Source organism: Carettochelys insculpta, chromosome 23 (assembly GCF_033958435.1).
Source record: "Carettochelys insculpta isolate YL-2023 chromosome 23, ASM3395843v1, whole genome shotgun sequence".
In the NCBI taxonomy this organism is placed as follows: domain Eukaryota; kingdom Metazoa; phylum Chordata; order Testudines; family Carettochelyidae; genus Carettochelys; species Carettochelys insculpta.
Window position 1 is genome coordinate 7,574,660 of NC_134159.1, and position 22,109 is coordinate 7,596,768.

Sequence of the window (22,109 nt, forward strand, 5' to 3'; positions counted from 1 at the left end):
TAACTCTTTGGTTTTTGAATGGTTAGGGTTGGTAACTCATGAACCAAACACTTCATTCCCTAGCAAACCAAAAGCACGTTGGGATAGAATAATTGGGGCCTATTCCTCTTTCCTCTCCTGCCCCCGCCCCACCATTGCTTTTTTTATAGACCCTTACATTTACACTGAGCCTTGAAGTAGGGTTATAATGAGAACAGTAGTGAAGTGAAAAAGATGGCTGCCTAATCTCTTATCCGTTGCTTACATTGGTTTCACAGTTCCTTTTATTCCTCTCTTGCTGGGGTTTGTCTCATTAGATGTCGCCTGTCTCCATATCTGTCCATACAATGCTTGCACACTGTTGAAAGTGCGCAATAATAATCTATGGATTGCCTTCAGGTTCCACTAAAGTGCAGGACAAAGTGTCCCTGCAGATTTGACCCAATGATGTTTTAAGGCAGTTCTTTTGCTCCCAACTTGTACAGTGGTAGCTTGATGGATGTTTCTTCAAAGGCCCAAATCTGTTCCAGGTTAGCAGTTTCCGTGATAATCTTTGGTAAATTCATTGGGTGAACCCTCTATAATCTATATCTACTTCGTGTTCTTATATTCCGCCCCCCCACGCGCACAGAGCATAGCGTTTGAGTGCATACTCCCTCTGATTTTTTTCCATCCATAGGTGGACTACATTTTGTTATATGAACCAAAGCATGTGTGGATGTGCACCACCAATAGAAACACATGCTGACGGCTGTCAGTGCTGTACTAATCAGCTGGGCGGTACCTGATTCTTTCCTGAGTGGCTTCCCAAGCACTCAGCTTGCAGGGAATGCTGCTGAGCACCTCTGTAGGTGCCCAGAAGTTTCTAAGGGACAAAACAGGACAGTCGGCAGAAGTTAAAGTTTGTGAGACTCACCAGATTCCTCTGTGCCAGGGAGTTCTGAAGGTGAAAGATACAGGAAACAAATTATACAATGTAAATAGCCCCTGCTTCACAGGTTGTGCTGAGTGTGAAAGCAGTACAGGAAATTTTGATCTTGCATTGGCAATAGCTATCAGCTATAAAAGTACTTAAAAGAAAACCCTGTTAGTCTTTTAAATAGCATTGATCTTGCCAGGGGTGGAAGCCATCCCTGGGTCAGTTTAGAGCAATAATGGTAGCTTTTGAGGGGCAGAGAAGGGACTTATATTTCTCAAGTTTCCAGTCTATGACTTTGAGCTTGGTGCTTTCAGTACCATTTCACAACCCTCTCCATGGGGGTAATTCCTTCTCTCCTTTCCTGTACTTTTGCCAAGAGGTGTCAAAACAGCTTAAAAAAAAAGCTTGATTTTGATTAATATAGAGAAACAAGACTTTGCCTGACTGATAATAAAACTGATAAATGACATTTGAATTACTTGTAGTGGTAATTTATTACATAAAATATCTTTTATTTGACATGCGATTAGTTGCTGGAAGCATCACTCAATTTGACTAGTTTAAACATGCTCTGAAATGAACCCCCAGCAAAAAAAAAAAAAAAAAACCAGGGCTGGCTGCTTCTGGTGTTATGAAATACACTAATATGGGAGTCAGGACAAAAATCTGACTTTAAATATTTAAATGATTAATTGGGTTTATATATTTTTACCTTTCTCACCCCTGTAATTACAAACAAATTCAGGGGAGTTTCTGACCTTGGTGTGCAAAACTACTTGCTTATCACCTAGGCATTTTTTGCATCCCTCTCCCTGACTCCATTCATGCAAATTTTATACAAACTTCCTATGTGACCTTGGGCAAATAGCCATCAAACGATCACCGTCCAGTAGATGAAGCTGAATGTAGCAAATGAGCTACTTTAGTAGATCATGAAAACATTTGTGCTTCAGTTTCCCCATCTGTAAAAGGGAGCAGCATACTTTCCATGAAGTGAGTAATAGGACTGAAGGACTTAGTGCTTGTTGCCCACTTCCTCTCCTTTTCATTGACTCTCACACCCTCAGTCTTACCATACCCGTTTTACAGATGGAGAAACTCAGGGCACCAAGGTTAAGTCAAGGCAAGTTAAGCGCCCAATAATGTGGAAGGAATCCAGTGTAGAACTCAGGAGACCCATGTATCAGTCCCATGCTTAGACAACAATTGAGAGAGAGAGAGAGAGAGAGAGAGGGAGGATCTTATGCACAATTCTTATCTTTTGTGGCTGTCCTTTTCTTTGTAATATCACATGGTCAATGCAGCGTTCTCCCTCTATCCCTCTCCAGGTTAGTTTTTTCTCTCTATCTCAATCTCCCCCTCCCTTTCTCTTTTTTTCCCTACAAGACGGAATTGTTTCACACATCTCTAAAATGAGTAAAATGGCATTTCAGCTTCTTGTCTTTATAGACTCTCTGAACTTTAGGAAAGATCATTCTGGTCCCTTTTCATTAATAATGAAAAGCAGGGGGCAATAAAATGTTCTTAGCATGAGCATTACAGGAACAGAGGGAGAGATGAGAGGGGTGAAAGGGCAAAGATGACAGGAACCTACAGGTGTCTCTTAATTCTGCAGGAGGTCATAGCAGATGGGCGCAAGGTGGGGACAATTAGAGGAGAGCTGACTGTCCATATCCTGGGTACAGTTGGGATCCATGGCATCAACAGGATTAATTAACCCTTCATGCTTGGGAATTCACCATCAATTGAGTTCCTATGTCACGGAAGGATGTTTTTAGTCTGGGATTCAACGTAAAGAACTAGAAATCCAGGAGATCCAGATCACTGACCCTGCAAGTATGACACTAAATGTCCTTACATCTGACTCCCACTCTAGCTGTGATGGGAAATGAGATTCGGAAAATTATGTCATTAAGAACTGGGGGTTGCATCCTGAGCAGAGCTCTAGAAACATTAAAATGGATAAATAAAAGATTTTCACAATCACTAAAGCTGCAGGTGCCGCACTCGTGGAGATGGAATCATAGAATACTCAAAGTGGAAGGACCCTCCAGAGGTCGTTTGACTCCAGTCCCCTGCACTCAGAGCAGGACCAAGCACCATCTAAATCATGTCTGACAGGTGTTTACCTAACCTGCTGTTAAATATCGCCAACTATGAAAATTCCACTCTCTCCCTAGCTTCATTGCTTCCCCACTCATTCAGCTCTCCAGACTTCTGTTGTGCATCTGCTTTACCAGTTCCTGTGGCACAGGCTTTTTTCTGATCCATTCCAATTTCCATTTGGTGAGTATACTAGGAAATATGTCCATAAAGGTAGCAGGTTCCCATGCTGTCTGCATTAAGGGCATGTTTTCTATCTGGAGAGTGGCGGGGGGGACAGCACATGGGTGAAGGGGTGGCGGAGGCGGTGTGCTGGGTTTTCAGAAGAATTCCTGCAACAAGACACCTGCATGAGGGAAGAGGCAAAGGAAATTTCTATGGGCAAAGAGTCAGCAAGATAGAGGAGAAGACAAGTTTCCAATTATCTCCATCAACTAAGCCTTTCTTTCCTGGAAGTCTCAGTTGAGAGTCTGGAGGGGAACTGACGTTTCTTAAACAGTAAACAGTAATAGGTTACGTATCTGGTTAGAGGCTATTTGCCAGTCTTTTCCTCTTTGGTGGGTGCCCATATCCTGCCACCAAATTTTAGGACGGATAACTCTGCATCGGGGTGGAGAACATTTTTGGAGCCACTGACCCACAGAAAAATCAGTCGAGGGCCATACACAAGTGAGAGACAAACAGAAATACCACTTCTCCCCCCTCCCCCAAAAAGCCCTCACTGACTTGGCCCCAAATGAGGAAGAAAAAAAAAAACTCACAGAAGTGACCCTCAACTAAGAAGCAGGAAGAAAGATACCCACAGTCTTCTCAAGCTCCAGTACCATGAGGGGTGAGGGAGAGGGAAGGTGCCAAGGCTCAGAGCTTACCCCCAGGGCCAGATTAATTCTTCTGAAGACCCAGGACAGTAGATTTTGTGGGGTCCTCTTAGGCTCTGGGTTGGGCCAAAATGAAGAGTTCATAGTGAGGGAGGGGGCTGCTGGGTAGGGATATGAGGTCTGGGAAGGACAAAGGGTGCAGCAACAGGCTGGAAGTGAGGGTGTGAGGCAGGGTGGGCAACATGTAGCCCATGGGCCTCATGAAACCCATCAGAGTTCTACGTGTGTCCCACAAGGTGTTTTGTTTTCCTGCTGGTATAGCTAAAGAGACCCCCGTGGAAGTGAGGTGCATGCTAATTGGACACAGCTTTGACTATGAGATCTGTGTGCTCCCTTTGCATCCAACAGTTCAGTCAGCACAGCCCACAGATTCTAGGTACACAAGCACAATTAACAAAATTGCCCTGTCCTAGGAGCCCGTCTTGGTTATGACAATCTTGAGACCCACTGAGGTGAAGGAGGGCTGCTTATGTGGCCTACTTACTAGCTTAGGTTGCCCATCACTGGTGTGGGCAGGAAGGGAGGGTGTAGGAGTGGGCTGGAGATGCAGGGTCTGGGAGGAAGGGAGGGAGGGTACAGGAGCAGACTGGAAGTGGGGGTGGAGTCTGGGAGGGAGGGAGTGCAGGAGCTTGCTGACAGTGGGGGTAAAGCGTCTGGGTGGGAAGATAGCTGCAGAAGTGGGGTAAGGGTGTAGTGGCAGGGTCTGGATGAGGGGAAGGGGTAAAGGAAGGGCAGGAGATTGGAGCACCTACCTGGTGCAGCTCTGTTGGGGGGTGCAGGTGGCTCCACACGGTTCTGACTCTGCAAGGAAGTGCTTCCTGCCGGTACCATCCCTGCACCGCTCCCATTGCCTATAATTTCTGACCAATGGGAACAATGGTGTGGTGCCTGCAGGAGCCACATTCTCCCCACTACCAGGCAGAGCCTGCGAGCCAGATCTGGCACTGACTTACCTGGATTGGACCCTTGAGGCTGGGGCTCCTGTGACATTACTGGCTTTTAAAATTAAATACGAAAGCCAGTTCTGTGATCAATGTATTAAATCTGCACCAAATCTTGTGCCAAGTGGGCCATGTGAGGTGTCTAATGAAACCTGGTAATGCCCTGAATCTGTTTATGCTGCTTGTGTACCTGTGCCATGTTTGTCTGTAAAGTTATAGATACTGGCTTTGTGGATGCATTAGAAATATTTTAGTGCTGCGATTCACAGTGGAAGGTGTAATCACCTCCCTGTCAAGTGACATGGGCTGAACAAAGGAGCGGAGAGCAGATACCCAGATGTTGATTCCACATTTTATGGAAATGGACTAGGACGTGCTGGCTAACCCAGTGACCAATGCCAAATGCCACAACAGACAAACTGGGCAGGCCCTCCATTGCTGTGGAAGAAGGAGGAGTTTTTCCCTCCAGATGGCAAACTATAAGATGGCCCTGGCAGTGACCATGGTTGTTCTTCCGTCCTCATAAACTAAGTCTGGTGGACTGAGGACCCATCCCCCAGAAGGATTTATATTCAGAGACTCTCAAGAAAGCAGCATATACCATCAGCTGTATCCTGCATCAATAGCTGTAATTGATGCATATAATGTACCACTTAAACAATTTTTCTCTCTCACCCTATTCTTTCTTTCTTTATTAATAAGCCTTTAGGTTTTAGATTCTAAAGGATTGGCACAGCGTGCAGTTTTGGGTAAGATCTAAGTATATACTGACCTGGGAATGTGGCTAGACCCCTTGGAGCCTGGAAGAATCTGTGTGGATTTGATCAAGTTGGCTTTCACAGTCCCTCTCCTGAGTAAGGAAGGTTGCTGGTTTGGGTATTAGGAGCAGCTGGGGAATCTATGGGTTTGCTTGTATAACTTCTGGCTGGCCAATGGAGCTGGTAGAGGTATTTATGTGGCTGGCTTGGTTTGTCTTATTGAGAAGGAAATTTCAGCCTGGGCTAGAAGTGGCCAGTTTTAAGCAATTTGCCTAGGATTGCTACTCTAGGCTTGGTCCAGAACCTCTGGTAATATTACATCTCCGCCTGAAGTGGGGAGCCAGTGCTGGTGCCTCCAGCCATGGCACCCCTCCATGGCTAGCACACTAGTGCTGGTTTGCCCTGCTGCCGGGGGAGATGAGCCCTGAACCTTGTGGGCCAGATCAAGGCAAGCTGCAGGCTGGATGTGGCCCACAGGCTGTAGGCTCCCCACTCCTGCTTTGCTTACAAGAGTCCTAGCAAGTGTTATGGGAACTGCAAGGGGAGGTGAAAGCGTAAAGCTACTGGAAAACTACAGGTGTTCTTGGATTCTTTTTGGCTGAGCAGAACAGACTGAATTTTTGCTTTGCTCTGTTGAGTCTTTATGTACCTGTGCAAAACTGTGTGTTAAATACCCCACACCCCTCTTTCCATCCTCTCTAGTTGTCTTAGTGCATATTTCAGCTCTGCTATGCCTTGGTCAGGAAGCCATGGAATGCTCTTTTATTCCTGTATTCTAAGAAAGCCATTTGTAATGGCTAACGCAGAACACTTTTAACTTTCTCCCTCTTGTAAACCCACTTACCCCTTCCTTTGCCCCTGCAACCAGGAGTGCTCCCCCTTTTCCAGAGAACATTGCTCCTTTCTGTCCCTCCGTCGCTTCCTAAGATTTCTTCTTTCCTGGTTTCAGAAAGAGTGAGCTATGAAAGCAGGTTTTGCTTGCTCTTATGGATTGGACCAAGGGTGCGTGAAATTTCAAAGCGGGGCACAGCACAATCAGCTTCCCCACCTTCAGGGGCCCGCTGCTGCCTCACCACAGCCTCTGTCAGCTCATCAGTGCTGCCTGCCACCGTCCCCTGGATTCATTTCTGGTCCTCTTCCCCTACCCCTGCCTGTGGGGACCTTTGCAGCCTCAATGCAACCTCTCTGGGCTAGGCTGACCTGTGCTGCCAGCCCTCCAACTTCCTAGGGGGCCGCCATCCCCTGGGAGTGCTGGAATCATTTCTAGTTTCCCAGCCTGAGTACGCTGAGAGATGTGTAGCAGAGGCAGCTGAGTGGGGGTAGGCATCTAACAGGACAGCCCCTTTGTTCAGTTTCCCCAAGAAAGTTCAGGCTTTTTTTTTTTTAAGTGTAATTATGTTGCTCTTTTGTTTTGTTTTTTTGTTTAACTTTGCCCAGGAGGGCTGGAGAAGGAGGGGGAGTGGGCTCTTCAAACAGCAGGAAGCTGTTGGATTTTTGGGTTTCTTTTCCCCCACAAGCTGGAGAGTGAGTGGGACGGGCCTTTGAAACATCAAGATAAAGAGTTGTTATAAAGCACTCTCCATCTCATCAAAAGTTTTGTAATATGCTACTATTTTTATGTATGTGTATTTACATTTATATACTGATTAATAAAATTTTTACATTTTAAATACTTATTTTCTTATACGCTCAGAAAGGATTTTAATAGATAGATAGATAGATAGATAAAAACGTAACTGAAATTTCCATTGGTTTGGATTTTATTGGACAGGTTGGGGTGCCTCAGCTAATTGTAGGGCTGAAAAGGGGGGCCCAGCATAAAAAGTTTGCTCACCCTTGGATTAGACTAAGCTAAGGCTAAGTACAAAAGCTCGCCAGGATCCATCCTGCAGAGATTTGAGGGTCCTCTCCAAGAAGAGTGCAGGCCAGGCACGATTGATATGACTCTTAACTGTTGGTGTGATATTGATCTCCACACACTTTCTGGAATAACCCTGAAATCCCTGCTAAAGGTTCAGGAAAGAAGAATTGACATCACCCTACCCACCTGTGCCTGAACTGGGTGTTTGGGTGAGATACATGCAAACCCGTGAAGGCCTCAATGCATGTGAGGTCTGACCATGCTTCTCTCTTGCTTTGGGCCGTTAGATCCCCCAGGATCCAGATGGCGAGACTACGGTGCTTTGGCGATCATTATGGCAGGGATTGCCTTTGGCTTCCAACAGCTCTACAAGGTAAGTGATGCTCTGAAGCAAACTCAGTAATGCTGCTCCTGTGCCCCGGTGTATCTTGGTTTAGATGAAATCCTGGGAGTCGCTGCTTTTGTCAGTTCTTTGGGCATATGTGTGGAGCCACATGGGCGGTCTGATATGGAAATGCAGCAAGTGGTGAGCAGGGGTCTTAAACTATAGTAGTTATCATACCTAGCTCTTATCTAGTGCTTTGCACCATCGGATTTCGAAGCACATGACACATGAGGTTGTTATTATCCAAATGTATCAGAGCGGTAGCCATGTTAGTCTGTATCTTCAAAGACAACAAGAAGTCCTGTGGCACCTTACAGACTAACAGGAATTTTGGAGCATAAGCTTTCGTGGGCAAAGACCTGCTTCCATTGTCCAAATAGGGGAACATAACCTAGGGAGATGAAGTGACTTGTCACAAGTCACCCAGCAAGCCAGTGACAGAAGCAGGAATAGAATCCAGGTGTCCTGAGGCCAGTCAATTGCTGTAACCACTAGGTCACATTGCCTCAATAAACTAGAGACAGGTCTAGTTGCCTCGCTGATCAGGAGGCTGAAGGGAAGGTTTATAACTAGCGTGACCATATTTCCCTATGTAAAATACAGGACACCTGGTAAAATTGCTTGGAATTAAGCAAGTTCAATGGCAATCCATTAGAACTCTGCAGTACAAATATTCAGTATAACATTAAGTTGACTGAGCACCTATTTAAACTATACACTGCATTATTGTTACAGAACGATGTAAAAATTAAAAAATACATACCTACAATGAAATGGTTATTGCTCTGGAAGTGCCTGCCTTGTCCTCATCTTGCTGTCCTCCAGAGTGTGGACTGGTAGTGAGAGAGATAGAAGTGCAGAAGCCAGAGCAGGGGGCTAGAATAATATGGGGGACGGCTGGGGTGAGTGGCTGGAAATCAGGGCTGGGTGTGTGTGTGTAGGAGGGCAGGAGTCAGGGATAGGGGACAGGAGGCTGGGAGCAGGGAGGAGCCCTGGGGCTGGGTTCTGGAACAATGTAAACCATCTGATATTTTTTCAGGAGAATAAAAAGAGAATGAAGCCTACCAGGCCAGTTTACGCACCCATCCGCCCCCCTGCCCTCACCCATTTAAATTTCCCTGGAGACCGTGGATTTACAACAGAAAGATTATGGTGCCTGTTTCCTAGTTGGTGCCTTTGGGCCACCCTTTCCTCCCCAACTCTGCAGTCCTGACCTATCTAGCTCCCCCATTCCCCAGGGCAGGGCCAGATTAAGATAAGGACTGCAGCCTAATGGTTCAAATACCCTTTCCCAATGATGGAAGTCACTTATCTGGAAATCCAACTCTAATTGAAAAATCAAACAAACAAACAGGATCTATGGTAAAGTTATTCCAGTTTTTAATTTGCCATGCATCAGTTAGTAAAGTAACACAGGAATTTTTTTTTAAATATTGATCAGTTTTCAGATAGCTACAAAACTCCAAAAGAATTATGTTGTAAAAAGAATCCTTTCCCTTCTAAACCATTAACACCTGTGCAAAGTGGAGCAGCCAGACTCCCTATCCCCACCCTATTGCTCCCATCACCTCACCTTTTCCACCTCCTCTTGAAAAGTGTGGGGCTGTGATTCTGGCCTTTGAGGAAAGACACAGGCAGAAAGAATGGAGCAGAGGGTCAGCCTCCCCAAAGCGGGGGTTTCACCTGCCACACCTGTCTGAACAATTTAAAAGAGACTGGGGCTCCCAGACCCTTTTAAATTGCCTGGGGTCCTGGGCATTTGCCCTCTTTGCTCCCATCCATCAGTGGGCCAGGCTGAGCCTCCTCCCAGACTCCTGGGACCCAGCCTGGAGCCCCTTCCTGCTGCACTTCAAGTCGTTCATCCAGGCTCTACTTCAGAGCATGCACTCCTACCTGCAGCATCCTCACCCCATCTCACTTCCCCCCCTCCCATATTCTAAACCCATTATTTTTGTGTTCACCCCAGGTCTTAGAGGGCCCCACAAAATCTAATAGTCTGGCCTCCAGAGAAGTTAATCCAGCCCTACCAGCCCTCCACCATGATTCTCCTTCCTTGTCCCCACCTTCCTGTGTCTGCTCCCTTCTGAGCCCTGTCCCCACCCTTCACGGGACTCCTCCAAGCCCATGATCTCACCCCCCAATCTAACCCCTGGCCTGGGTCAAGCTGCCCTTTACTCCAGAGACTGGCCTGTTTGCTCTTGCCTGTTTGCTACCATGCTAAGTGCAACCCCCCAGCAGCTGTCTGCCCTTTCCCCCAGGTGGCTACCCCCATTCCCCACCACAGGACCCTGCCCTCCCTATCCCAGTCCTATTACCTGCCACCAGTGTGTTGGGGGCGGGGTGGGAATATCTGAGATGCAGCCTACTCTGTCATTCTCAAGCAATGTGAGCAAAGAGTGCAGCAGCCTGACTCTGACTTCTGACAACCTTGCCCCTCTTCCACCCCCTCCCATCTCCCAGGGGGCTGCTGGCAACAGCGTGTTTAAACCATCTGTTTAAAGAACCCTCCCATCTCCTCCAGCCTCTCCAGCTAGCTCTTTAAACAGGCAGTCTCTGCGGCCCCAGAAGCTGTCTCTTTAAATTTCAGGTCCCTGCTTTGCAACATATGGGACAATTAACCTATTTTTGAAAAAAAAAACCAAAAACTGGTGATGCTCTCCAGGGAGATTGAAAAAGGGGCAGTCCTGACTAAAATGGGGCAGTTCTAGCTGCTTCCCACTCAATGTGTGCAGCAGGTGTGTAGATGTACGTACCTGCTCTGCATTTGTCTGGCTGGACAGGTTCTCATTCTGTGTCACTAACAGCCCGTTCCCCAGCTCTGTATGGAGTAACTACATGATAAAGGCTGTTGGGAGAGAACCAATGCACTGGTCGTGTAGCAAGGCCTGGGGCCAAAGACCAGTTGGCTCCAGAGCCAATGGAGTGCAGCAGCCGCTTGCTCTGGTGTTCAGTAGATCCCTGCTTTATGCAGAGGTTGCGTTCTTGACAACCTCCATGTAAGCTGAATTTGTGTGTAACTCGGGAGCCAGGAAACTGACCAGTGCTGCTGTACTGGTCAGTTCGCCCACCCTTGCTGGTGGCAGCCAGGAAGCTGACCAGCACCAGGGCTGGCCAGTTTCCTGCCTCCCACAATGAAGCAGGAGCCAGGAACCAGACTGCCCCTGGTTCCTGGCTCCCCTCCTCCCAGAGCCAGGCACGGCTTCTCCTTGGCTTCCCCCAGCTGGGGGAAGCCAAGGAGAAGCTGCACCACTGCAGGGAAGCCAGGGGACAGGCAGCCAAGGCAGAGCAACTTCTCCCCAGCTGGGGGAGCCATGCGGCAGAAAGCCTTAAAGTGACTTCCGGTTGGACTTAATTCGCTTTAACAGAAGTTAAGCACAATTCGAACTCGCACATTTCGGGGTTTTACTCTATTCCATTCCACTTGCAAAGTATGTGTGTGTTTGGAGGTTTGCAATGAGATGGAAAGTGATAGTTGGCTTGTTAAAGAGGTTTTATTTAAAAAAAAAAATTGTCCACATTGGCATGCTTGCAAAGACCATGTTTAAACACCCTTGATCATTTTTATGTTTCCATTTTATTAATTACCTAGCCTGGGGAACATCAGTATAGGGAGCATGGCCCAGGATTGCATAAGATGGCACCTTCTATGGCTGTTCCCATTGTCTTCTTGCTCCTCACTGTTCTATATTGAGCAATGAACTGGTGGGGGGTTCATAAATGCCTAGAGTGATGTTGAGGAAGGAGCTCTGGTCCTTACTCGATTCATGACAAGCTGGCCTGGAGGGCCTCATTACTATTGTAAAATGACAACTACCCCAAAAATCTCAAATATTGTATTGAAAATTTCTGACGGTTTCAGTGATGACAATAGACTGCATCCCATTGCTATTCTTTTTGTGTGCAGCTCCCCTCTGCATCCAGACCATACAAGGCACCTTGGTTATCCAGCAGAGGCCCCTGTTCCCTTATGGGAACTGAAGGTGCCTTGGTTCAGCTCCCCAAAAGCAAACGGTGCATAAATTCCTTTGGCAGATGATGTGGTTTTTGTACTTGTGTTTGTGGTCCTTATCTGAAGAATAAAAACACCCTGCCAAGCCATTGGTATGAGTGTTCCAGGAGGTTCAGAACAGAACTTTCTGTTCGCTGCACTTTGGTTTTTTTTTTTTTAATGGGAGTCATCAAAAGCAGCTGGAGTGAGGCTGGGGGCGAGGCATTTGGAGTGCAGGAGGGGACTCAGGACAGGAGGTTAGGGTGGGGGAGTGAGGTCTGGGCAGGAGGTAGGGTGCTGGAGCAGCCTCAGTGCTGGGGTCTAAGCAGCAGCCAGGGAGTTAGGATGCAGGAGGGGTCTCAGGGCCAGAGCAGGGTGTGGGGTTTGGGAGGGAGTTTTAGTGTGGGAGGGGTCTCAGGGCTGGGGTAGGGAGCTGGGGTGTGGATCACTTACCTGGGGCAGTTTCCCTTTGGTGGTGGGGGAAGCAGGTACCTGCAGGCATTGTGGCCGTCAAACTACCCCGCCCCCCAGCCAATGGGAACTCCAGGGGTGGAGGCTGCAGGCAATGGCATCAAGGGGAGGGAGCATCCCTCCATGCCCCCTCCAGCAGCCCAGCTGAGTCCAGCTCTGCAGCCCTGGAGCTGCTTTTCCGCCTCCGCCTGAGCCAGCTAATGTGCAGGGCCTTTAGTGTGTGCAGCCCTGGGCTACGCGGGTCTCACAACAGATCAACACTTTTGGCAGCTCACAGATCTTTTTGTATTATTGCAGGGTCCCCTGTAGCCTGTTGCCCTGGGCTGCAGCACCGAAAGCAGCTTTCTTAATCCATCCCTGGTGATTGTGTGTGTGTGTGTGTGAGAGAGCTATCTACCTTGACAGCTAGATCTCTGTGTAAGCAACAGCACCTAGTTCAGGAAGAGGAAATTGCTGTCCCACACCCCTCATGCCTGTGTGAGAACCATTCCTTTGAAAATGTCTTCCTGGAAAAAAGTCAGACTAGGAGGGAGCAATTGAGACTCTTCCTGCACTCTGGTCAGCCCCCTCTCTCCTTTTTCCCTCTGGTCCCCGTCAGGCCATGTCGGAATGTGCTCTCTTTCTACTCCACAATCAGTTCAAGTGTGCTATGCCCCAGAAGGGATTGCAGTAATTAGGGATGCATACAACTTGTTAGTTCAGGTGCACCTACTATGAGATGAGACTGAGTCTGATCACTGCTACTGGGTATGCTGTCAGTGAGCTGCCACGACTCCTCTAGTATCCTGACCCTCTTTATCAGTGCCTCCCTTGCCCCTGCTTTCATGCTTCTCAGATCCCCTCTACTTCCGCTCCATCTCCTCTGGTCTCTTTTATATTTCCCCAGATTTCTGCTCATACCACCACTGTCCTGCCTCCCAGTCTCTCTATTGTCTGCCCTTTCCTCTTTCCTCTACTCTTATGCCCCTCAGCATTTTTACTTCCCTCTTCTCTCTGCTCTGCATCTCCTTCCTTGTGGGTAAAGCTGGAGTCTCATGAGAGGTGAGTGTGGTGGAGTTGAAATCCTTCCGGCTGGGTTGGGAAAGAGACGGTAGACAGAATTTTCCTAACTAGAGCCAAGGACCCTCCTTCAGTGCCTCAGGAAAACGAGCACAAAGTGCTTCCATTCTGTTCTCTTGTGACTTATTTGAATTCCTTCTTCTAGGGGACCCTTCTCCTCGCCATCGGTGACGATGCTAGTTTCTGGGAGTGGGGCTAGAAATGTCTGGGTTGCTTGGGATGGGTTAGAAAGAACTCCTTACAGATCCCCATTTCTCAATATCTCCACACTCTGTGCAGAAATACCTGCTCCCTCTCATCATGGGAGGCAAAGAAGACAGAAAACAACTTCAGAGGATTGAGGCGAACATTTCTGAGATGAGTGGCAGCGTGACACAGACAGGTAAAGATTAATGACTCCATCAATTCACCCCTCAAAGCCCTTCTCCCTGCATCCTTCATCCTGCCCAGACCCCTCCTTCCCCTTACCCTCCATCTCCACTTTATGTGGTGACTTCATTTATCTGCTCTGAGAATCTGTTCACATTTGCAAATGAAGCCGCCGTCATTTCGGTTTAATTTGAAATTGCTTGTTTACTGTCGGCGCGGCCTCAATTAATTATGTTTTTACGGAAAGGCTCCCAACCTCAGAATATTAATAAGGGGAATAAAATGACAGCCTTTTGGAGGGCTGTAAAGTTCATTTTTAATTTCTGCTTCTCTGAGGTTTTCAGGGCCTTTTTTGGTGGTTTCTCCCCCCTCGTTGCCTCCAAGAATCCAAAGCGGGGTCAAGAGAGTCTGTAATTACTGTGCCTCCACTGACTCCAGCCACCTTCTCTGTTATTGACTCCATAGGGCTCCTGTTCATTTCCCAGTGCCCTAATGATGGCCCAGATTAGCTGTTACCTGTCATGCCAATATATTTTTTTTGTCATCTTGTTTACTGGATGGAAACTCCAGCTAAAACCACCAAAGCTGTAGGCAAGTTCCCCTCCATCCAGACACTGGTTCCTGTTCCAATAGGTAGGTTTGCCAAAATCCAGGAGAGGGTGCTGAATGTGTATTCAGCTTTTGAGAGAAGAAAGAACATGGCAGGTTTGTCACAGCCATCATGGGGTGAAAAGGGGGGTGGCCCCACAATGAGAGTATGTTAACTGGACCTGCTGGTGGAGGAAATGGATAAAAGGCTCTTGTTTTCTTTTCCCATTCCATTCTGGGCACCCATCTGTGTCCAAACTGCAGATAAATCCCAAGTATCGTGTGCCCATGTAAGGCCCAAGGTAGATAAATGGTACAAACATTGTGTAAGTTCAGAGAGATGTGCAAATCATAAACCAATATAATTAGAAAGGAGAGGTTTTGGATGGATATACTGTGGGCTGTAGACATCTGTACAATGGAAAGATAAACTAGAAATACTGGAGGTTAGATGCAGTGCAGGTAGATTACCCATAGTGCAGATAATTTATATGGATTAGAGTGAACGGGCATCTGTAGATAAATTAGATATAGCAGGAATAGAGGCATCTTGTAGCTAGACAGCAGGTGTGTGTGGTGTGTGTGTGTCAGTTTAACAGAAACTCTCCTGCTTTTCCATCCCACAGTCACTCAGTTGCAGAAGACTTTAGCCTCTGTGCAGGAACTGTTGGTGCAGCAACAGCAGAAAATCCAGGAGCTGACCCAAGAGCTGGCTGCTGCCAAGGTACTCACCTCCATCTCTTGGCTAGGCCATCCTTCAGAATTTCTTCCACCCTTTTTTAGTGTATGTGGCTTTCATAGACCATAACTTCATCCTATCTGGACAGTCTGTGTATCCAGCCTGTCTTTCAAGGGTGTCTGTTAAGCAGGAAGGAGCCATGTTTGCATCAACCCTTTACCCCTTCCCAAGCTCTAACCCCCACGGCCCCCAAATCTGCCCCCTATCTCCAGGCTTTACCCACCTCAGCTCCCAAATCCCACCCCCCCAGTCCCACAAACCAGCCCCTGCCCATCCCCAGGCTTAACCCCCTCAGCCTCAAACCCGCCCTCCCATCACCAGGATTAACGCACCTCAGCCCCAGACCAGTCACTGGGACTAACCCATCCACGGCACTGGCTGGGGAGCCTATGCCAGGTGGCCACATGAGCCCAGCAGAAGGAAGGCTGGCGTGGAGGTGTTCTGCTGGCAGAGGTGAGCTGAGCCATGTCCACTGGAGGGGTGTGGCTGCTCAGGTAGTGGGGCAAGTGAGGGGCTCCCTGCCACTCTCTGCCCTCCTGCCGCTGAAATAATGGAACTAAATTCAGTTGGTTTAATGGCCGGATCTCTCCCACCGCCCTGCCAGCTGTTAAACCAATTAAATTGAGTTCTGCTGTTTGAGCAGTGGCAGGGCAGGAAGCTGGAGAGGAGTCAGTGGCGGCAGCATCCAGAGCCGCAAATGACTCCTTAAAGAGCTGCATGTGGCCGACTGCTGGCCTCGCCTGTACTATCGCGGGCTGTCAGCCTAAGTTACCAACTTCAGCTACATGACTAATATAGCTGACGTCAATGCATGTAGGTCTGCTTACCATGGTATCTTCACAGCAGTATGTCAATAGTGACGCTCTCCCATTGACTCCACTTATTCTTGTTTTGGTGGAGTACCAGAGTAGCTGGGAGAGCGCTAGCAATTGATTTGTTGCGTCTATACTAGATGTAATAAATTGACCCTCAGTGGATCCATCACTGCCCCTGGATCCAGCCCATATTGAAGACATGCCCAGAGTCACCTGTTTCACTCCAGTCCAGGCAACAACTGAAGGTTACCACCATCCAGTGGCTGCTAGATGACTTGCGTGAATGCTTTGGGTGGTCTCAGTACAATAGGTGGCACCACCTTCACATTTGGCACAATCTGGTAGCCTCGTTGGCACTCAGCAGGGAGGGCAAGGACTGTGCACAGAACAGTCAAAGCATAGGAGCTAAGCAAATGCTGAACAAGTGGGAACATCTCCCAAGCTGACAGTGGAGTGCAGTCTCCCTGGCCTGTGCTGTCCTTGGTGCCTGTGCTGAGACTGCCAACAAGGAAGCCAGTTACTGCCAGTAGCGGCTGGTGGTTTTGTCATGTCACTTCTTGTGAGTTTGGGAATTGGGCTGAGAGCCACCAAAAATCAGTTTGCATTATGACAACAGCACTTTTCATGTCTGAAACACTTTACAGCCATTGTTCTTGGCTCCCGGATGTCAGTCATTCCTGAACTGGGCTGGATTTGAACTGGTGACCTAGAGGTGAAAGCCTTCCTCTTTGTATCAAAGCTGGGGTCACTCATTGCCTCCTTTGCCTGTCAGTAACTCTACAGAGTGAGAGTTTTAGCTCTCTGTATAGAGAGATCCCTGAAACAGTTGGGTGTTTGTAAAGCAGTCCTCCATCTCCAGCAGTAACATTCTCCTTCCCCAGGCTCCAGTCTCTGGTAAACCCTCTGATAATATATACCCATGAGCCACCTCTGGCTGTGCAGTGAATATACCTTACAGCAAGAATCCCTTAGAAGCATAATTGTAAACCCAACCATGAGAGCCAATTTATAGTCCCATCTATTCACTCCAGTTTTCCTTGGGAACTGTGGCCCATCAGTGGCCTGGAGCTAGTCCGGAAATTGAAAAACTGTTTTCAGGTCGTAAGTGTTAAGATTAAGTCCACGTGTTGGGCTCTCAAAAGGGAAAAGGGCACAGTGGTCTTGGTGGTTTACAGAGTCTTTAAAACGTTCTTCCTCCCTTCCATCCTCCTCTGCACTGACATGGTAGCACATGCTGTTATGGTGTCTCAACCTCATATGTACAGAGACTTGGGCAAACCCCCAAACCAGAGTAATATCTGTGTTTTCTCAGCTGTAATGTAAGTTTTTATATCTGCTTTTCAAACTCCTACTGGCATGCTGTAAAAAATTAAAAAGAGGGGTTTTAAGTAATTAAAAAACCTACATAAAAATTCACGCCTTGAATTTTCTACAACTGTTTTTTAAAGAGACTAGCTAAAAAGCCCCAGATGTTGGATTTTATTTCTAAATCCTAGGCATCTGGCACCATATGTGTTTTGGAAATTTGAGTCCTGTGCAGGCCGGTGAGTGAAAATCACTCTCTTGTTAAAGTGCTGATGTAGTTTTCAAAGTCTTGGAGAGCCAGAACAGTGGCTCCTGGATTCTCGCTGTCTGAGGTCTGGGAGTGTGAAGCCCAAGGGAACGCATCTGTGTATGTCACAGCTATTACAGACTTAGTCCCTCCCAGCTGGAATCGCTGTAGGGAATGTTGGCTGTGAAGGTGCTCCTGCCTGTCCAGCCCTAGTTGAAGTCTGTGTAAGGAATGAGTAAGAACACAGGCTGTGTGGGAGCTTGCAGTCCCAAATTCTCCTGGTATGAATTAGTGTGGGGGAGCGGGCAGTTATTCCAGTCCTGAAGCACTGGCTGTGAGGGTGATCACCCTCCATTCCCAATCCCTGCCAGCAGAAATCTGCCATTGGGAGAATTCACAGTTACTTGATACGTTCCTCCTTCTGTCAAGAGTCACTAAACTTTGGCACATCAAGTGTAAAAATTTAATCAATCAGTCCAAAAGAAAAAAGAAAAAACCTGCATAGCAGTTAGCAAAAGACATGAAAAGATTTTTTTAAGTACATCAGAAGGAAGAAGACTGCAAAAAAAAAGAAAATCAGTCGGGCCATTGAATAGTTGAGGTGCTAATGGAGGCCTCTAGAAAGACAAGGCCATTTTGAAGAAGCTGAATTTTTTTGCCCCACTGAGGATGAGAGGAAAATTCCCACACCTGAGCCATTCTTTTTAGGTGATAAATCTGGGAAAGAAGTCCCAGCTTGAGGAGTCAGTAGAGGTGGTTTTGAAAGAAATTGATAATCTCAATAGTAATAAGTCTCTAGAGTCAAATGGTATTAACCCACAAGTGCTGAAGGAACTCTAGTATGAAACTGGACAGCTAAGTGTGGCATATAATGCATCATTTAGATTGGCCTGTGAGCCAGATGACTCTCAAATAACTAATATAGCACCAATTTTTTAAACAATGCTCCAGAGGCAGTCCTGGGAATTACTGGCCAGTAAGGCTAACTTCAGAAGCAGGCCAATTGGTTGAAAGTATAGTAAAGTAGAGAATTACCAGACACACAGATGAGTATAGTATGTTGGAGAAGAGTCAACATGGCATTTGTAAAGGGAGATCAGGCCATACTAATCTAGTAAAAATCTTTGAGGCTGTCAACAAATCTATGGACAAGAGATATTCAGTAGGTGGAGTATACTTGGAATTTCATGGAGCCTTTGACAAGGTTTCTCACCAAAGGCTTGTAGGCAAAGTAAGCAGTCATGGGATGAGAGGGAAAGTCCTGTCATGGATCAGGAACTGCTTAAAAGAAAAAGCATCGGCGTAAATAGTTTTCACAATGGAGAGCAGTAATAGCCAGCTACCCCAAGGATCTGCACTGGGACAAGTGCCTTTCAGCATTCATAAATGATTGGGGGAAAAGCATAAACAGTGGGGTGAACAAATGCGTAGAAGATAAAAAATGATTCAAGATAATTAAATCCAAAGGTGACTGTAAAAAGGAACAAAGGAATCTCAAAAAATTCTGTGACTGGGCAACAAAATGGGTGATGAAACTCGTTGTATAATGCAAATAGGAAAATGTAATTCCAACTATACATAAAAAATGACAGGGTCTCAATTAGCTGTTACCAAGCAAAAAAAAGAGATCTTGGAGTCATTGTGGATATTCTCTGGTAACATCTGCTCAGTGTGCTGAGCGAGTCAAAACAGCTAACCGGATGTTAGGAACCTTTGGGAAGCCAATAATAAGACAATATAATTCCATGATATAAATCCATGATACGGTCACACCTTGAATGCTGGATGCAGTTGCAGTCACCCATTTCAAAAAAGATACATTAGAACACAAAAATATGCAATTAAAATTATTAGCAGCACAGAACAGCTTCTGTATGAGGAGAAATTTCAAAAACAGGGACTGATCAGCATAGAAGAGACGACTGAGAAAGGATGTAACAGAGGTCTATGAAGTCTTGAATGGTACGGGGAAAGTGAATAAGGAGTGTCGTTTTCTCCATCTCAGCGATCACTTGATAACGAGCAGGACGTCTCCATGTCACTCTCCTATTCGTGAGTCTGTTGATGGCTCATCAGCCCAATTCTGGAGCCGCAGATCTTATCACAGAGGGGCAGGTGTTGATAGCTGTTGGAGGGTTGTTGAGCTGTGTTTGACACACTTTACTTCTTCTCCCCCCCTTCCTCGTCTGCACTGCTTCGGGACCTCTCATATTGCGCCACCCCTCCACTGGGGATGGTCTCAGGCAAGATTCTCCCAAGTGTTGACACCGCTGCTGCACTTTTTCATGTGTGTCTTCAGAATGTCCTTATATCGCTTCCTCTGGCCCCCAGTGTTCCTCTGTCCTTCCTCAAATTCAGAAAACAGTATGTTTTGGGAGGTGCTGATCAGACATCGGAACAACATGACCAGTCCAACGAAATTGTTGATGAATGATAATGGCTTCAATGCTGGTCACATTTGACTCTTCCAGAACTCCAGTGTTCATGTGCCTATCCTCCCAAGAGATATTTAGGATTCTCCTGAGGCAGCGTTGATGATATTGTTCAAGTGCCTTCAAATGATCTTTCACATGTATATAGTAGTTTTGGAACAACCACTGCACAGTATACAAGGAGCTTTGTCTTGGGAGAGATGTCCCGGTTCTCAAAGACCCATTGTTTCAGGCAGGCGAAAGCAGACTTTGCACAGCTCAGATGATGCTGGATTTCTGCATCAATGTTGACTTTACTGGAAAGATGATTTCCAAGGTATGGGAAGAGCTCCACATTTTCCAGTGGTTAGCTCTCCATTGACTTCAATAGAATGTGCATGAGATTGTCCAATCGGTGAAGGTTGGTGGAGCACCTGGGTCTTTTTGATGTTCAGTGTGAGGCCGAGATTCTTGTATGCTTCAGCAAAGGAACTTAAGATGGTCCGAAGGGCTGTGAGAGAAAGAGCAGCAACCGTATTGTCATCCGTGTACTGGAGCTCCATGATTGAGGTTGTGGAGGTCTTCCTTTTAGCCATCGGCCTCTTGAGATTGAAAAGCTTCCCATTCATTCTATAGACAATCTGAATGCCATCTGGAAGCTTGCCATCAATGAGGTGAAGGGTCATGGAGGTAAAGATCCAGAACAGTGATGGGGCAATGACGCAACCTTGCTTGACTCACATTTTGACCTCAAAGTGTTTGCTTTGTGATCCATTGTTGCTCAATACTTTGGCAGTCTTGTTGTCGTGAAGCAGCCTTAAAATGCTAATGAAGTTTTTGGGGCAGCTGATCTTTGAGAGGATGGGCCACACAGCGCTACAGTTGACTGAGTCGAATGCTTTGATCAGGTCAATGAAACTTATATAGTAGGCTTTGTTGTGTTCACAACATTTTTCTTGCAGTTGCCGGGCAGTAAAGATCATGTCCACTATTCCTCGGAATGTTTGGAAGCCATACTGGGCTTCTGGGAGAATTTCTTCTGAGAGTGGCAGAAGTCGGTTTCCAAGGATTCGAGCTAAGATTTTCCATGCAGCTGACAAGAGGGAAATGCCATGATAGTTTCCACAGTCCTACTTGTCACCCTTCTTGAAAAGACTGACGATCAGTATATCTCTGAAATTTTGTGGCATCTGCTCCCTATCCCAGATCTTGAAAATCAGGAGGTGGAGCTGTTTGTGGAGCTATGGCCCACCTTCTGAACGTTCACACAAGGTGCAGTCAACCTGTGGAATGCTTTGCCAGAGAATGTTGTGAAGGCCAAACGTATAACTGGATTTAAAAAAGAATTAGGCTACATCTACGCTAACCTGGAAGATTGACCCACTTAGGATCGATCTTCTGAGGCTTGATTTCACACATCTAGTAGGGACAACACCTGAAATCAACCTCTCAGGGGTCGCAGTCAACCGCTGTACCCCTCGTGAGACACGAGAAGTAAGGGAGGTTAATGAGAGAAGCTCTCCAATCAACCTTGTTCAGTAGGGACAGCCAAGTAAGCCGAGTGCAGATAGGTCAAATCTAGCTGTGCAATTGCAGTAGCTAAATTTGTGTATCTGTGGTTGACAATTTGCCTAGTGTAGACATTGCTTTAGATAGGTTCATGAAGGATTTAAGTTCATAGCTGTTAGTTAAAATGGTCAGGCACCGTCTCTGGGTGTCCCTAAATGTCTGACTGCTGTAAAATGGGAATGGACAATGGAATGGATCATGTGATTCTCTTTATTGCCTCAGAAGCATGTGGTACTATGCACTGTTGGAATACAGGATACTGGGCTAGATGGTCCATTGGTCTGACCCAGAACAGCCATTTTGTGTTCCCTGTCTGAACTGGAGGAGGCGCACTTTTCATGCAGGAGATTATTTCTTTTTCTGAGAGCTCTTCCCTTGCCCGTGCGCACAGGTGAAAGCAAAATCAGTCTGGTTACAAGAAGTAGTAATGTTGCTTCTTGCCCCGTGAGTGTATAAAACAAAAACTGCCAAGTTATTATTTGCAGTAAATCTTCCCCGGTTTCTTTGCCCCGGTTTCTCTCCATTATTGGATAGCCATCACTCTTCAATATGGAGGTGGTGCCAATAGCAGCTGTACTGGAGTTCTGTGTGTTGCTCATCATCTTTCCCCACCAAATTGGGCTCTTTGCCTGGAAATGTCCAGAGGAGAATGTCTAGTACAACTGCTCCTGGAGATAGAGTCTGGTAGTTCAGGTACAACGCTACTTGTTCCAATTTAGAGAAA

At 46.8% G+C, this 22,109-nt stretch overlaps 1 protein-coding gene across 1 annotated transcript in view; it reads left to right on the top strand.

Annotated features, from left to right (window-relative positions):
- The window catches only part of PEX14 (peroxisomal biogenesis factor 14), a 119,017-nt gene that overhangs the window by 91,955 nt on the left and 4,953 nt on the right, over positions 1 to 22,109 (top strand). The window contains exons 5-7 of the mRNA XM_074975590.1: positions 7,727 to 7,812; positions 13,622 to 13,724; positions 14,926 to 15,023. Coding sequence (XP_074831691.1) covers positions 7,727 to 7,812; positions 13,622 to 13,724; positions 14,926 to 15,023 — 287 coding nt within the window. The remainder of the gene's footprint in view (positions 1 to 7,726; positions 7,813 to 13,621; positions 13,725 to 14,925; positions 15,024 to 22,109) is intronic.